We start from the raw sequence: 15949 nt of genomic DNA, 5'->3' as shown, positions 1-15949 counted from the left end.
AGGAGAGAGAGAGCCTGGGTCCGAGTCCTCACCCCTCTCAACCAGCTAGTCCCCTTGGTCTGTGGCTGGATTGAAGCTGTCAACACTTAGAAGAGAGAGACCCTGTGTCCCATACATGCTGTTGCTGAGGCTGGTTCTCCTGTTGCAGCTGAAGAAGGATTACCTGGAAGGTGTTGGTGACACACTGGACTTGGTAGTGATTGGTGCCTATCTGGGCAAGGGCAAGCGAGCAGGCATGTATGGTGGCTTTCTGCTGGCGTGCTATGACGAGGAGACTGAGGAGTACCAGAGCATCTGTAAGGTAGGGAGCATGTGCTCTTTGCACAGGTTTGGGCCCCAGGTTGATGCAGGGAGCCTTTCAAGCTGGGATTGCCAAAGGGTCCCTTGGAAATTGGGCTTCCTGTCAATCTCAAGCTCCCATGCTGTTCAGTGCCCCATGGCTGTGATTTGGAATACAATAAGCACTCTGGGTGAGTGCAGAGTAGCTCTGCTTTCCGCTGCTCATGGGCCGGACCAGGGGAAAGAAAGCAGCTCCCTTCCTGGGTTGTGGGGGGGATGTTGGCGGGTAGAGGCAGTTGGGGGGGGAGGTTGACTCCAATGTTTCCCCTTAGCTATCTGTCTTAGATTTGTAGGAGGGCAGTGGAACAGGCCAGAGGGGAGAGAACTCCCCTGGCTATTGGAGGGTGGGGGGCAGCAAGTCAAGAATGGGAGGAAATGGGTATACCTGGAAAAGTAAGGATGAGCATGTGTGTGCTGGCAGGGAGATGCCTGGGGAGGGTGGTGAGGCGATGAGGCTGATGGCTGGGAATTAGTGGGCTTTGTGGGGATTATGCAGCAGGTGCAAGTGAACATTAAGGATGTTAAATTGTGGTTAATTGACTAGTTGAGTAGTCAATGGAATTTCCATCGACTATTCAACTAGTCAACAGACACTTCCACATTCCTCCTTTGAAATGTACAAGAGACCCAGCAAGGGCTCTTGTACATTTCAAAGGAGGAATGTGGAACTCTTCCTGCAGCCCGGGGCCAGCAGGAAGCTATACTAACTCCAGGCTGCATGCTGTGTGCCTGCTTTGAAATGTACAAGACTCCCCAGTGCATTTCAAAGCTATAGAGCCCAGGGTCACCAGAGGAGTCAGAGTCCCTTGCTGATCCCGGTCTCCATGCTGCGCTGCATGCTGCACAGAGCCCGGGATCAGCTGAGGACTTGGGGACTCCCCAGCGGATCCCAGGTTCCACTGAAATGCCATGCAGAGCCTGGGAAAAGCTGGGGAGTCCCCAGCTGACCCCAGGCTCCACAGAGAGACGTCATTTTAAAGGGGCAGCTGCCGCACAGCTGAGCCGGGCATCAGCTGTACATCGGTTGCCTGTTTGAAATGCTGAACCCGCATTCAAAGAGGCAGTGCTGCACAGCTGATCACCAGTTCAGCAGTAAGGTACTGCCACTTTGAAGTACCCCTTCTTCCCAGCCTTTTGCTGCTTCTATCTGATAGAGGCAGCAAGGGCGGTGGGAATCAACTAGTCCTTAATATCCTTAGTGAGCATACTGAGAAGGAATGGCTGTTCACAAGTAGGTGCATACTGGAGACAGTGGCAGTGGTGAGCAGATCTGGGAGACATGTGCAAGGGGGAAGTAGTGTGGATAAGAAAGTTTGGGGGACAGGGTAAGAATGTTAACTATGTGCTGACATTATGCAGGGTAGAGATGTTAACAGGTATCTGGTTATCACTTAAAGGGTGATGCTTACTGGGTAATGCATCCCAGGGAGCAGTCCCACTAGGACCCCATGCAGGGCTGCCAGCTCTGCTGACCCCACATAGGGCCAGAAGCAGCTGGGCTGAAGTGGCATCCACTCCAGGCCAGTGGCGGTAGGCTGCTCCAGCCCAAGTGGGCTGGAGCACCCCCGTACATCCCACCTATTTCATCAGTTAATTGGTTAAACTGGTTAACTAATTAAATGGGACTTTACATCCCTAGTGCAGAGGGGTGGTGCAAGCAGGCTTGGGGAAGGGGAGGGGACATCTGCTTATTTCTGCCACTGCCCACAAGCATGTCCGGGAAATGGGTATAAGGGAGTGGTGGAGGAGGAGGAGGGTGCAGGGAGGCAGTGGGGAGGGTTGTATGCAGTGGACTGGTGTAAGGGATGAGCAGCCTAGATTGCTGGGTAGGTTTGTAACAGTAATGCCCTGCTATCACCATCAGCTTGGGACTGGTTTCACAGAGGAGAGCCTGGAGAAACATTACAGCTTTCTGAAGGTAGGAGGTTTTACCCCCACATCCAGCTTGCATGGCTATTCTTAAGGAACTCCTCCATTGTTTGTGCAGCCCAGCTGCTAAAAAATGTGAAGAAACTTATGCATTGCCCTCTATGGTCCCTGTCCTGAGCCTGCTACTCTAACTCCCTGCTGTTGGCTGGAGGTAACACAGCTCATTGTATCTATCCTCAGAACCTACCAGAGCGTGCATGTACCCTAGGCCTCAGGTAGTTCTCTTGCCAGTGAGAACCTGGTCCAGAGACACTCAACTAGTCAGCTGCAGAGCCCTGGCTGGAACCAGAGAGTCCTGACTCCCAGCCCCCTTGCTTTAGCCATCAAATCCCACTCCCCTCCTAGAGTTGGGGCCAAAACCCAGGAATCTTGCTTCTTGGGACCCAAGGTCTCATTGTATAGCTGGTTGCTGGAGCATGCATGGAGTTAGATGTGCATCGCTGGAAAACTGGGCCAGTAATTCTTTCCTTCTCACTTGCAGGACCATGTGCTGGAGAAACCACGGCCCTATTACCGCTGGGACAGCAGCATTGAGCCCAACCATTGGCTGGCAGCAGTGCAGGTGTGGGAAGTGAAGTGTGCTGACCTGTCCATCTCACCTGTGCACAAGGCAGCCATAGGCCTGGTGAGTCTGGGACGGGGCCTGCAGTGGGAGGGGCCTGAGCAGGAACAGCATCACCCTGCAGTATGGGGCCATCTGGGACTTCCTATCCCTGCATGGCATGAAGAGATTCACTCATCAGTAGTGCTGGAGTGCAGGAAGCTGCCAGCCTGGCCAGTGCTCAGCACCCCTGAGCCTGGGCTCTAGTATTCCTGTCACAGGTTGGGAATCACCCTTTCAACCCCCAGGTGGATGAGGAGAAGGGCATCTCCCTGCGCTTTCCCCGGTTCCTGCGTGTGCGTGATGACAAGAAGCCTGAGGAAGCCACCACCAGCTCCCAGGTAGCACATGGCATAAGGGTTGGATTAAGTGGCTTAATTCTACAATGTGCCTTCCTCTCTCCTCAGCTTAGACATGGGGCTACTGTCCTGCTGGGGCTTGAGACCTCTGCCCAGGGGCGTAACCAGCACCCTGGATGACCTCCAGCAGAAATTGCTCACTGTGCAGTGTTGACACTGCTAGGGGTACTGTCACAAGCACCAGCATGGGATGCCTTAAGGGGTATGAACCCCTCAAACTGATGGGCCTAACACTCAACATGGCACTAAGGGGCTCTTCCCAAGATTCTTTGCTGATGCCCTCATAGCATTTCAGCCCAGTCAGGGTACTGAGCCCAGCATCTTAGCTAAATTCAACAGCCAGACTGCTCTGCTAGTGTTGAGCTTTTCCCTCCCAATGCCAGAGCAAACCTCTCAACTTACCGTGGGGACAGTGTTAAGGTTACTGGCCTCATCTCTGGGGGGCAGCAGTCCTAGCTGAGCTCTGGTTTGTTGATGGGTAGTTCCAGATGAGCATCTTCCCAATAGGCAGGGGCAGCAACAGCAGTGCCTCTGTGGGTTAGGTCTGGGCACTATATGTAGGTGCCTCAGAGCCATGCAGTTGGCAGCAGATGGAGCAGAATTGATTTTTGTAGTGCTAGGAGCTTCCATCCCTCTTTCTTGACTGCAGGTGGCTGAACTCTACAAACTGCAGCAGCAGATTCAGAACCAACAGTCAGTGGAGAAGACTGAGGATGAGGACTTCTACTAGTGCTCGTGTGAGTTGCCCAAGGGAGGGTAGGAAGCAGGATGGATTAGATCCCTGTGATTGCCAGCACATGGATGAATGTGTGTGCCAGAGCCTTCCTGCTGCCTCCTCTGTACCTGGCCCAAGGCCTAGAGTTCTTGCTTTCCTGCCCCAGGTGCACTGAGCCCTGAAGCAAGGGAGATATTAGCCTGAGGCATCTGTTCAGTTGTAATGAGCATTGTGGTGTACAATAAACCTTCATTTCCTTCTTAGCTCCCAGTCTGTGTGCACAGAAAGCCAGCTGTAGACACCATCAGCTATGTAATGCAGTGGGGAGGGGAGATGCAGCTTTGCTTCTAGCAGTGCTGGCAGAAGCAGGGTGGGAAAGTCTATGGCCCTGAGAGGTGAGTGCAATTGGAGACCTAACTCAGGGGAAAGAAGGTGTACCAGAAAACACATTGCGCAGCCTGAATGTAGGAATTAGCCTTTATTTGCTTTTATGCATTATAAAGGAAGCTACAGGACACATCTATAAAAAAGTTTATATGGCTCTGCCTCTGTCCCACATGCACTTTCACTTCACCCAGCACCTCCCCACTACCTTTTACACACCCCTGCTGTGCCATAGCTACACCCTTCTCCTGCCTTTGTTCCACTCTTGTCCCCTTCCCCAACATCCCTCCCTAGAGGCATGTCCATTCTCCAGAACATCACCTAGCACCCTGGTCTCCCTCTCCTGTCACAACCTTTCCTCTGCCCAGCCACTGCTTCTCTGACCCACTCAGAGCATTGTCTAGCTCATTGTCCCCAGTACCCTGCTTCTACTGCATTAGGGGGTGTTGTGCTGAGTCTGGAGCCCAGATCTTAAGATCCACATCTGTCAGAGTCCCTCCCCCTCAGACCCAGTGCCCTACTCTGGATCTGGGGTGGAGTCTAGACTAGGTGGCCCTCTCCCTGCTCAAGCTAGCTAGCACGGAGCCTCTGGCTCCTGGCCTTGTAGACCTCAATGAGCAGGTCTTTGACATACTGGATCTCACGCTCAATAGAGTCTGCCTTCTCTTTAAGCTCACGATTCCTGGCCTCCAAACCCTGGCACTCATCATCTAGTGCCTCATACTCAGCCCGCTTCCGCTGCCGGTACCGTAGTGCTGCTGTCTTGTTCTGATCCCGCTTCTTTTGCTTACGGTCCCCCTTTTGCTGGGGCAGGACTGCTGACTGCTCCAAGGGGTTTGGCCTGCTGCGCTTGGCAGCTGGTGGGCTACCAATATACTCCTCCAGCCGGCCCTGGCCAGGGCACTCCCCACTAGGCACCCCAGTACCATACAGGTTGAGGAGCTCAAGGCAGCCTGAATCGAGGGTCTGCAGTGGTGTGGGGCTGTCAGAGCCAAAGGGTGGGAAGGACCCTGCTGGCCCACTACCATCTCCAAAAGGGAAGTGGAATGCAGGTTGGTGTGAAGGTGGTGTGCTGGGGGCCACCTGGTCCAGGCCCAGACCTGGGGACAGTGACTCCTCTAGAAAGTAGTCTTCCATCTGCTCCAGCTCCTTCTTCAGGAGGGAAGCCATGGCCTCCAGGTCAGGCAGTGGGGGTGAGGGCAGCGATGGGTCCCCCGACTCCATCAGGAGAGAGGAGAAGTCCACCCTCTCCGTCATCCAGTCTGAGAAGCCATCGCCTGTGTGGAGAGAGCAGGTTCACAGGCTGCATGGGGGAGCCGTGACAGGAAAAGAGCAGTGCAGAGCCCTCCCCCCACTCCAGGAGATCCACCTGCAGCTGGGCTGGAGAAGGAAGGACTGCAAGGCAGGTATGTGGCCCAGCCAAGCCCTTTAAGACATGGCCTAAAGTAGCTTTATTTACAACTTGCCTTCTCTGACCTGGCCTTGGCTGGGAGCCCAGTGCCCTCTGAGCAAACATCCTAACCCTTCAGCAACCCCATCATAATCACCAGGGAAGGCAGGGGTCTCCCAGCCTGGCATAAGGGGGAGGGTTCTGATGCCCTTCTGAGGCAGTCAAAATACTTCCTGTAAGCAGCCCAACCAGGTATCCCCCCCATCTGTTCTCCCCCCTCCCCCCCCCAGTATTCCCTCTCCTGCCAGAACTGTACCTGCCAACACCATTGCCTCTGTGCCATGGGCATAGTGCCCATCCGTGGCCCCTGCCAGGGGCTCATAGTGGCCGGGGATCTTAAGGAACTCGGCCCTCCAGGAGAGGGTGCTAGCTGGGAGCAGGGTCTTCTCCATGTCCAGGGTCAAAGCTGCCAGCATTGACATGGTGGGGCAGGTGTGGGCTCAGGCAGGCCACAGCCCGATGGGAAAAGGGGCCAGAGTATGGCAGGTGGGGAGCACAGTTCCTGCTGGCAAGGGTGGCAGGTGAGATGGGGGCAGAGCAGGAAGACCTGTAAGAGAGAAGAGAAGATGAGCAGGGCTGCAGGCAAGGGGGAGAGGTCCATTCCTTCACCCATCTGGTACAGCACCACTCAATGAGGGGACAACCCTGTGCCTCTTCCCTCCACTCAAACCACATGGCTTCACACAGGCCCCGAGCTGCCAGCAGGACTAAGACCCGCCTGGCCCTCTTTACTCGCGGCTCAGGAGATCATGGAGATGCGCCTTCAGGGCTGCAACGTGATCCTGGCAGCGCCGCCCCAACTAGGGGAAGAGCTCAGAGGCCATAAGGGAATTAGCCATGCAACAGTGTGCCTTCCCGCCGAGGTCCCACCCCGGGGGCTGTGTGACTGCACGCCATCCGCTTGCTAGGGTCCCTGCGTGACCGCAGCGGCTGGTGCAGAACGTCTCCTCCTCTCCCTGCAAGGGGTCCTTGTATGCCACTCCCCCCTGCAAGGGGGTTCCTGCGCGCCCACCGCGGCAGCTGATGCATGTCACTCCGCCCCGCAGGGGGGTTCCTGCGCGCCCACCGCGGCAGCTGATGCATGTCACTCCGCCCCGCAGGGGGGTTCCTGCGCGCCCACCGCGGCAGCTGATGCATGTCACTCCGCCCCGCAGGGGGGTTCCTGCGCGCCCACCGCGGCAGCTGGTGCATGCCGCTCCCCCCCGCAAGGGGTCCTTGTATGCCGCTCCCCCCCGCAAGGGGGTTCCTGCGCGCCCACCGCGGCAGCTGGTGCATGCCGCTCCCCCCCGCAAGGGGCCCCTACGCGCCAACCGCGGCGGCGCCTGCACGCCATCCCCGTGTCGGGGTCCCTGCGCGCCCCACCCCGGTCGAGGTCCCCCCGCGATGCCTGTGCGCGCCTCGTCCCCCCAGGGGTCCCCCGCATAGGGAGGCCCCGGCATGGCGGGGTCAGCGAGCGCAGCCCGGGGACGCAGCACTCACTCCATGGTGGCGGCGTGGGTGGCGGCGCGGCGCGGCGCACGCGAGTCAGCGTCTGGCTGTGCTAGAGAGCCATGGTGCGCTACGCTCGAGTGCTGTGTCTGTGTGTGCGGAGAGAGACGGAGTAAAGGGGACAGGGAGGGGCCGCTCTCTATATTCCCTCCCCCCTCCCGGGCCGCACCACACCTCGTGTTCCTCCGCCCCGCCAACGGGGTCGTGCGCCCATCAGCCCCCACCCCCAATCCAGCCCGCCCCCTTGCTGTGCCCCGGAGATGCGCGGCTCCGCCCCCCGTCACCCCATGCCGTGCTCCGGGCGGGAGCGAGGGACCTATTTTGCGGGCGGTGACTGGATCGATTGCAGCAGAGTTGCATCAGCTGTGAACAGAAGGAGGGGCTGGGCTCGCCTCTGGTTGGCTGCAGAGCCGCCGCGAGCGGGGTAGCGATTGGCTTCGGGAAAACTGGCCCCGTGATAGGTGCTGTGACAGATGAAATCAGAGAGTAACCTGGGCCCGCGTTTGTGTCTGGTGCTAGGACTCCCCCCCCCGCGAGCTTTTAGTATCCCCAGCACCTTTCCAGGGCAGCCCGTGTCCCCCATACTGACTCTGTAGCATCCAGCTCCACCGCTGGGAGCCAGGGTCCTCCAACCCATCAAACTCCAGCACCCATGGTCTGCCTTCTGGCTCTGGAGGAATCAGGTTCGATGCTGCCATAGTCTCCAGCCAAGTGGGGAGCAGGGTATACTAGCCAGTTTAGTGGCCTTGCCCTGCTGCACTGCCATGGACTTCCCTGCTTTGTGCTCCTGGCCAGGTGGGCGCTGGGGGGCAAGCACCCACCAGCAGAGCCCCCATGTGAGATGAAGGCTGGGTGACTGGCTGGTGAGCTGGGCACGTAGCACTAACTAGCCTGTGACCTGAAGCAGGGTGTTGGGTCTCCAGGCAAATACCAGGCTCAGAAATAGTTTTGGGGCTTGCCTGCATGATCCACTCTCACACATCCCACCCCACCTGGAAGCTAGTTCTGGTCTGTGGACTCTCTCGTGTCCATGGGAACAAAAGTCTAGCTGAGCCTGCGATATGATAACGTTAGTCCCAGGATGCAGGGGCATGGATAGTGCAAATTGTTCTCAGTCCACTTCAGCAGCATGGGGAGAGGTGTCAGGGTGTGTCAGATACTAGACCCAATTTGTGGGCAAAATACTGAGGCACTATGTGGTTCCACCTGCTCTCCCTTGTGGGTCCATAAAAAAAGACTTTGAGGGGATCGAAATGGTAGAGGAGTGTGTCTGTAAGGAGGGAATTTGTCTATCCTGCCTGTCCCTGCCCCCCATCTCCTGGAACCCTGGCATCCACAATGGCACCATTGCATCTTCATCATCCTGATCTCAAGAGACACATCTGGCCACAGGACACGTACCTGGCCACAGAGCGGGGCCTCACTAATATCTCCACTGGTGCTGGCAAAGTCCTGACCCCAACAGACTCCTCTCATCATGTGTCATTTTCCCACTCCATTCCTGCTTAATGAGCATCTCTGCCCTTTCCAAGCAGAGTGCTGAGTGCCCTGCACTGAGGGGCAGTTCCAGCACGGCCCTACCCTGCTGGGCACTGGTATGAGTTTGCCAGGTCTCTGAGTTGCTGATCAGGCTGGGCTGGGTTCTTGGGGCAGGGGCACTGGATGTGAGAGTCAAAGCCAGAGGCAGATGCAGCAAACCTGTGGATTGTGTTGTTCTGTCTTTTAGGAAACTGGAATTTAACAGCAGTCAATCCACTAGCCTAGCCCAGTTCACTGCATTTCTTCTCCCCAAAAGGGCCGATAGTGTTATCTTTGGTGTGACCCTCAGGAAGAGGGGGCTATAGAAACTCCCTCCACTAATGGGAAGGGGAACCGGGCTTTGGGTACACTGACAGCCCGATTAGTGTAGTGAATCGGATTATGTCCCTTCTGCAGGAACCTCAGGAGCAGGTTAAGCAGTTTGTCAGTTCTGGTTGTTGCCAGGGGACCAGGCAGGCAGAGATCTCTGTACTCTGACCCCAATTATTCCAACGAAACTAACCCACCTGCACTTAGTCCCCGTCCCCCCCACTAAGATGTATTCAGAGGCCAGGGGGAGAAGAGCAATTCTAGCCATGCTGTCATCTCCCCAGTCTGGCTCAGACCAGCTCCCCTGGCACCAGAATTGCACCATGGCCCTTGTCCCCTGGCTCCTTCTACCATCGACCAATAAATAGCCCAGAGATTGCTGTGAGACACTGGTGCCAGCACAGGAGAGAGCTGGAACACTCACCCCTCCTCTCGGCTCTTCCCCCATGCTATGTCTAGACTGCGAGCTTCTTTTGAAAGAAGCTTTTCCGGAAGAGATCTTCACAGCAAAAGTGCAACAAAAAAGTGATCTGCTTTTTCGAAAGATAAAACACTGACTGGATGCTATTTCAAATATAAGGCCACCAGGAACCAGTTCAGGCAGGGCATTAGGTCAGCAGTTGCTTCCAAGTGCTGTTGCCGAAGCCTAGCTGAGAGACATGCTTAAAGGGACCCCCCTGGACAGCTGTTTTTCTGCTTCTGCTTCGTGCCTGCCTACCTCTCGGAGGGACAGCAAAGCTTTAGCAGTGCGTGCTCTTGTTGCCCAGCTTTTTGGACGCCACAGCATTTTTCGTTTTGCCATGGAGCCAGAGCTGCCTCTGGGCACTTGATGGCCCCACACGGCCATGCTGCAGTTTCTGAAGCAGTTTGTGCAGGCTGCCTTCATGGCCCTCCACAAGCTCGACACCGAGCTCATCCTTGAGACCCTCTCCCTGTGTGCGGGAGCAAGACCCTTACAACCGCATCCCACAGTGGAGAGACGGTTTTGGAGGCCGGACACCAGTTCTTACTGGTGGGACCTCCTGGTCATTGAGCAGTGGGACGACCAGCAGTGGCTCCAAAACTTCCGCATGCAGAAGACCACCTTTTTGGAGCTGTGTGCCTGGCTGGCCCCTGCCCTCCAATGATGTGACACTCACCTGCAGCCCACCATCCCCCTGGAAAACCAAGTCGCCATTGCCATCTGGAAGCTTGCTACCCCACACAGTTACCCATCAGTGGGCAACCAGTTCGGCATGGGGAAGTCCACCGTCAGGGCCCTTCTCATGGAGGTAAGGCACTCTTGGGCTGCAGTCCCTGCAGGGGGTGGGGGGAATCCTTGAAAGGGGGACCCTAGAGAAGGGGGGGTGGAGGGCTGGGGGTGGGGGGAAAGCCCCCTCCCCAGGAGGTTGTGCCATCCCACACTCACATAGCCCTGCTGCTGGGGGGGAGGTCTCAAAGGGGGTGGTTCCTGGGGTGTTTGAGGAGGGGAGGGGAGGGGAGTGGAGTGGGCCGGGCACCTCCCAAGGGCTCAGGCACTCCCGCTCTCATTCTCTGTTTTGTGTGTTTGTTTGTCTCCTTCTGCAGGTTGTGAGGGCCATCAACGCCATTCTGCTGCGCAGGGTCATTCGCCTGGGAGACCTAGACCTGATCGTCACAAGATTTGCTACCCAGAGTTTCCCCAACCACAGTGGAGCCATAGATGGAACCCACATCCCAATCCGAACACCAGGCCATCGAGCGGCCCCAATACATCAACAGGAAGGGCTACTTTTTGATGGTGCTGCAGGCCCAGTTCGACCACCGTGGACAGTTCGCGGACATTTTTGTCAGGTGGTCGGGCAGGGTGCATAACGTCCATGTGTTCTGAAACTCCAGCCTCTATGGGGAGCTGGAGGCTGGCACATTCTTCCCCCGGTGTGACTGTGTTTGGGAATGTGAAGATGCCACTGTGCATCATGGGCGACGCAGCCTACCCCCTCATGCCATGGCTGATAAAGCCATATACCGGCCTCCTGGACCCCAGCAGGGACCAATTTAATTCCCATCTCAACTGGGCCCACATGCAGGTGGAGTGCACCTTCGGCTGCCTCAAGGAGCAGTTCAGGTGCCTCCTGGCCTGCCTGGACGTGGGGGAGCACAACATCCCCTGGATGGTGTCGGCGTATTGGGTCCTCCACAATATTGTGGAGAAGAATGGGGAGGCCTTCTTACATGGGTGGGGGGCAGGGGCTAGCTACAAAGGGAGGGCCTGTGAGCAGCCATGGACAGCTGCCATCTGCCAAGCCCATCAGTTTGGGGCGTGCATCTGGAGGCCCTGAAGGAGAGTTTCTCTCAAGGTCCTCAGTAACTCTCCCCAGGGCCTCCCCACTAGGGGCCTGTGCTTTGCTCCACTATCCCTTTCCCACAACTCCTCCCTTTCCCCCTTCCCTTTACTCTCAATAAACACACCTGTTTTGATTTGAACAAAACGAACTTTGCATTTTTCTTTCAATAAAACAAACTGGGGAGATAGGGGGCTGAGAACCTGTAGGTGGGAGGGAAGAAGGGGGCTGAGAACCTGGAGGGGGGAGGGAGGATGGGGTCTCAGGGCTGGGAGTGGCATGGGGGGGCAGCTGGAATTGCTACCTCTGGTGCAGAGACCTAAGCCTCTTCCACATCCACACACGCCTTTTTCCAAGCGAGCTCTTTCGGAAAAAGGCTTCTTCCTTGTAGAAAGAGGTTTACTGCTGTCGGAAAACCCCTCCGTACTTTCGACTTTCTGTTGAAGAACGCAATAGCAGTGTCCACGTAAGTGAAGGTTTTCTGGAAAAACGCTGCAGTGTAGACATACCCCAGTTTCTGTCCAAGTTCCTTCTGCATCCTGCCCCTGCCTGACTACACTGGTCTCCAGCCCAGAGCGAGGTTCCTGCTGGAGAGGAGACAAGTGATGGGGAAAGAGGGACAGATGTTACTGCAGATATTGGAGAAGTTAAGCAGTGGGAGGGAGGGGTTATGGATGTTGACACTGCCCCTCCCCCCATGAGTTGCATGGTCGAGCTGTGCCCCCCTAGGCTGTGGGGCAGATACATGGGAGGGTACATGGGAGACAAGTGGGTTGTGATGGAGACCAGGCACACTAGCCATGGCCCCTGCCTCGGGGACACTCAACACCACACTGCCGCCATGGTAGGAAAAGCTAATGTTGTGTCCCCTGAACCTGGGACAGATGGAAAGGCTGAGGGGAGCAGGGCCTCCCAGAGGGTTCATGGAGCTTGGGGAGTCATGCCAACCCTACTCCACTACCCTGGAAAACATCCAGGAGGAGGGAACATTTGCTGACATGGCTGTGGTCTGGGCACAAGGAGAAATGCCTCTGTGTGTACGTCTACACTAGCCCCTTAGATCGATCTAGGGAGGCTAATGAGGGTGACCGGAATTGCAAATCAAGCCCAGGATTTAAATATCCCACTTTTGATTTGCATGTTCCCGTCCGGTCGCCATTTTAGAAATTGACTAGCCCGAAGTAACTGCCCGCGTCTGCACGCAGCAGTGAAACGGGATTCCGGAATTAGGTTTACCACCTAATTCGATTTAGGGGTTTCACTGCTGCATGCAGACGCGGGGCAGTTACTTCGGGCTGGTCAATTTCTAAAATGGCGACCGGCCGGGAACATGCAAATCAAGCACAGGATATTTAAATCCCAGACTTGATTTGCAATTCTGGTCGCCCTCATTAGCCTCCCTAGATTGATCTAGGGGGCTAGTGTAGACGTACCCTGTCTGGCTAGGGCCTGCTTAGGGCTGTGTCAGGGGCAGGGCTGGTGTCATGGATCAGCAGGGTCTGTGCTACGCCCCCGGCTTTGGAACAGCCTCTAGGAGCACCCCTCTGTATGTGCCAGGCTCTCATGTGGTCTCAGTCTTCTCCAGCGCAGGCCAAGGGTCCTCACCACCTCCTGTACTGAGCCTCTGGGCTCCAGCCCTGCTGCTCCACCCCACAAGCTCTGCCAAGCACAGCCAGCTGAGAGACCTCTGGCGAGCCCTGGCCGTGCTGCAGGGATTCCTGCCCCTCTGCCAGGATCGACAATGCCACCTGGCAGCATTTTCAAAGCAGTCAGGTGTGTTAGGCCCTGGCACCGGCACAGGGCATCAGAGCCCAGCCAAGCCAGTGAACCCCAGCTTCAGGCTCTGTTCCGTAGTCACTTCCCAAGAGAGCGAGAGACAGCTTCCCCCAGAGCCCACCCTGCTCATATCCCAGATCCCCGCGGGGATCTGTGTCCAGCCGGTTCCTTAACAACCCTTCATTGCTCCCCAGACAGGGAGGTGAGTGTCACACGCGGGGACACAGTGCTGATTCTGTGTTCTGGGGGTACACTGGGTAGCCATGCAAAGTACAGGGGAAACTGAGGCACACACTGGACTCCTAAAAATACCACAGATAATTCCCACTTCATTCTAGCTGGGTCATCGCTAGGTGTGGGCTGGGACAAGGCCTGCCAGCCATAGAGCAGAGTTCAGGAGCAGAGGTGGGAGATTTTGCTCCAAGTCCCAGACCTAGCCTGCCAGCACTGCCAGTCCTCCATCCCTGATGCAGCGCCAGCCTGGCTGGCACCAGGGGCTAGTGGCTCAATTGGGGATATGGCCCTGTCTTCCCTCCCCACCACACACACACATACTCTGGTCCCTGCTCAACAGGACACCTGTCCCTAGGGTGTATTGTATTGCCAAACAGTGGCACCGTATCCACAGCAACCTGCTGGTATCCAAGTGTGAGCTCTGAGCAGGCCATGTTGCCATGGGAATCTCCATAGGGGGTTCAGGAGCTCACAGGAGCCTGCTCTCCCCACCCTTCCCTCCCAAGTGCCATGAGGTCAGCACATCAGGGGCCTGGATACACCACAAGGAGCCCCCCCGCCCCCATAAGTGCCCCAGCATGCACCAGGCAGCATCCCCTCCATGGGGGGCAGGGCCAGTGGGTTAGTGCAGGGGCCTGGGAGCCAGGACACCTGGGTTCTATTCCCAGCCCTGGGGTGAAGTGGGATCTAGTGATTAGAGCAGAGACGGGCTGAGAGCCCAGATACCTGGGTTCTCTCCCCGACTGTGGCACTTTAACTGAGCCACGGTCCAATTGGACTGGGAGGTCTGCTGGGCCAGCTCTCCTGGATCTGTTTGGCCCAACAGCAGCACAGAAGAGACCTTCCTTGTGGGAATGAAGCCCTCTGGCTTGTCCCTTCCCCTCTCAGCTCTAGGGGGATACCTGCCCCCCATCTCCATGCCCCCATCATGGGTCCTGATGAGCAAAACCACGATGATGGATCCATCCCAGCTGACCCCGCCGCCTGGCCTGTTGCATGGCGGCAACTGGGACGGGCTCAAAGCACCCATTCCCGGAGCCCTGCAATGGCCTGGAGACGCCAGCTGGCTTTACAACCCTGCGTATGCTGGAGAGGGGCACTGTGGCCTCACGACACCGAGACAGCCCCGCAGCCTTCCCTGCTGTAGGAACCTGAGCCATGCTGGCTGAGCATTTGTGTGTGTGTGTGTGGGGGGGGAACGATGGTGCTGGGGGGGGGCAGACGTGCATTCCCCTTTGCCCCCCACGAGCTGGATAAGAGCTGCCAGCCAGTCATGTGCAAGCACAGGTGATGGCTGAGGCAAGGTATTTATAGCCCCTGCCCCAGAGGCCTGTCTCATGCGTTGTTTACATGATTAATCGAAAAGCCTGGGCTTATCGGTTAATCCTAACAGTTACATGCAACCCCCCTCCCTTGCTTCTCTGTATCAGAGGCAGCAGAGTGGGGGGAGGCGGGAGCTGGTCCCATGGGAAGCTGATTTTTAAGTTGGCTCCCCACGAGCACTGGCTCCTGTGGAGCCCCCCCCCCCCACACACACACTGCCTCTGATAGAGAGGCAGCAGCATGGGGAGCTGGCGGGGGGGGGGAGAGGGCAGGCGGGAGCCGGTACATGTGGGAAGCAGGATTTTAAACCAGCTCCCCGCTCATACCAGCTCCTGCTGAACCGACTGTCTGCCCCCCTCGTGCCACGGCCTCTGTATCAGAGGCAGCAATGTGGGGGGGCAGGTGGGAGCCGGTATGTGCGGGGAGCTGGCTTTGAAGCCGGCTCTCTGCATGTGCCAGCTCCTGCAGAGCTGCCTCTGCGTCCCCCCTGCTGCCTCCCACAGAGGGAGCAGTGTGGGGAGTAGGAAAGCAGGTGGGGATGACACCCAGAAGCTGGCTTCCAAGCCAGGTCCTTGCGTGTACTGTCTCCCACACAGCCGCCTGCCCCCCATGCTGCTGTCTCTGTATCAGAGCCGGGGGGGGAGCAGGTGGGTGCTTTTCAGCCAGCTTCCTGCAAGCACCAGCTCACGCCTGCCCCCCCTTGTGTAAATGTGTAACTGCTAAAAAACAGTGGTTACACATGTGCACAATTACATGTGTGTTAACATCCCTGCAGGGCGCATGGTAGACACGGCCTACGGGGGAGTTGTTATGTGCTAGTCCCATCACTCCGGGACTCCAGCCGTGTGGCATCCCAGTTCCAGCAATGGGACCAGCAATAGAGCTGCCCTGCCCCCACTCATGCCCAGCCCTCCGCTGAGCTGTGCCATGTCCCACTGGTAGGCGGCAGCAGTAGCAACCGCCGCAACCCCCCTCTCCCTCCCCCGGTTTCCATGGAGGCAGCATTGCCTGAAAGGGGTTAAGGACAAACGAGAAATCTGCAGAGACGCTCGGGGAGGGAGCAGCGGAGCCCAGCTCTGCAACCCCGACAACCCCCCCACCACCACCGCCAAGAGACAGCAAATCTCAACCGGGCTCCACAGCAACCACCCCGTCTGCCGGGCAAGAGTGGTGCTGAATAACTCCCCTTTGCAGTGTCGC

The 15949-nt window shown here is 57.1% G+C and overlaps 2 protein-coding genes across 6 annotated transcripts in view; one reads left to right on the top strand and one right to left on the bottom strand.

Annotated features, from left to right (window-relative positions):
* The window catches only part of LIG1 (DNA ligase 1), a 39253-nt gene extending 27708 nt beyond the window's left edge, over positions 1 to 11545 (top strand). For 3 of the 5 annotated variants that reach the window (XM_006132991.5, XM_014578514.4, XM_025189618.3), the window contains exons 23-27: positions 149 to 301; positions 2204 to 2257; positions 2750 to 2893; positions 3118 to 3210; positions 3878 to 4206. In XM_006132991.5, coding sequence (XP_006133053.3) covers positions 149 to 301; positions 2204 to 2257; positions 2750 to 2893; positions 3118 to 3210; positions 3878 to 3958 — 525 coding nt within the window. In that variant the 3' untranslated portion in view covers positions 3959 to 4206. The other 2 variants (XM_075914369.2, XM_075914368.2) reach the window with 2 other exon arrangements.
* On the bottom strand, positions 4403 to 7425 carry ATF5 (activating transcription factor 5). The gene is made up of 3 exons (XM_075914421.2): positions 7257 to 7425; positions 6034 to 6324; positions 4403 to 5604 (listed from the first exon to the last, which is right to left on the bottom strand). Exons 2-3 carry the CDS (start codon positions 6197 to 6199, stop codon positions 4898 to 4900), a joined length of 873 nt encoding a protein of 290 aa, XP_075770536.1. The 5' UTR covers positions 6200 to 6324; positions 7257 to 7425; the 3' UTR covers positions 4403 to 4897.
* Positions 11546 to 15949: the final 4404 nt, after the last annotated feature.

Source organism: Pelodiscus sinensis, chromosome 18, assembly GCF_052426305.1.
Source record: "Pelodiscus sinensis isolate ZL-2025 chromosome 18, ASM5242630v1, whole genome shotgun sequence".
Classification (NCBI taxonomy): Eukaryota; Metazoa; Chordata; order Testudines; family Trionychidae; genus Pelodiscus; species Pelodiscus sinensis.
This window is presented reverse-complemented; position numbering and strand designations above follow the sequence as displayed.

Bases quoted from the DNA above. Each gene is read 5' to 3' on its own strand.
- ATF5 (XM_075914421.2), bottom strand. From the start codon at position 6,199: ATGTCAATGCTGGCAGCTTTGACCCTGGACATGGAGAAGACCCTGCTC. The intron at 5,605-6,033 runs GTACAGTTCTGG...CTCTCCACACAG, and splicing joins AGAGGCAATGGTGTTGGCAG to GCGATGGCTTCTCAGACTGG.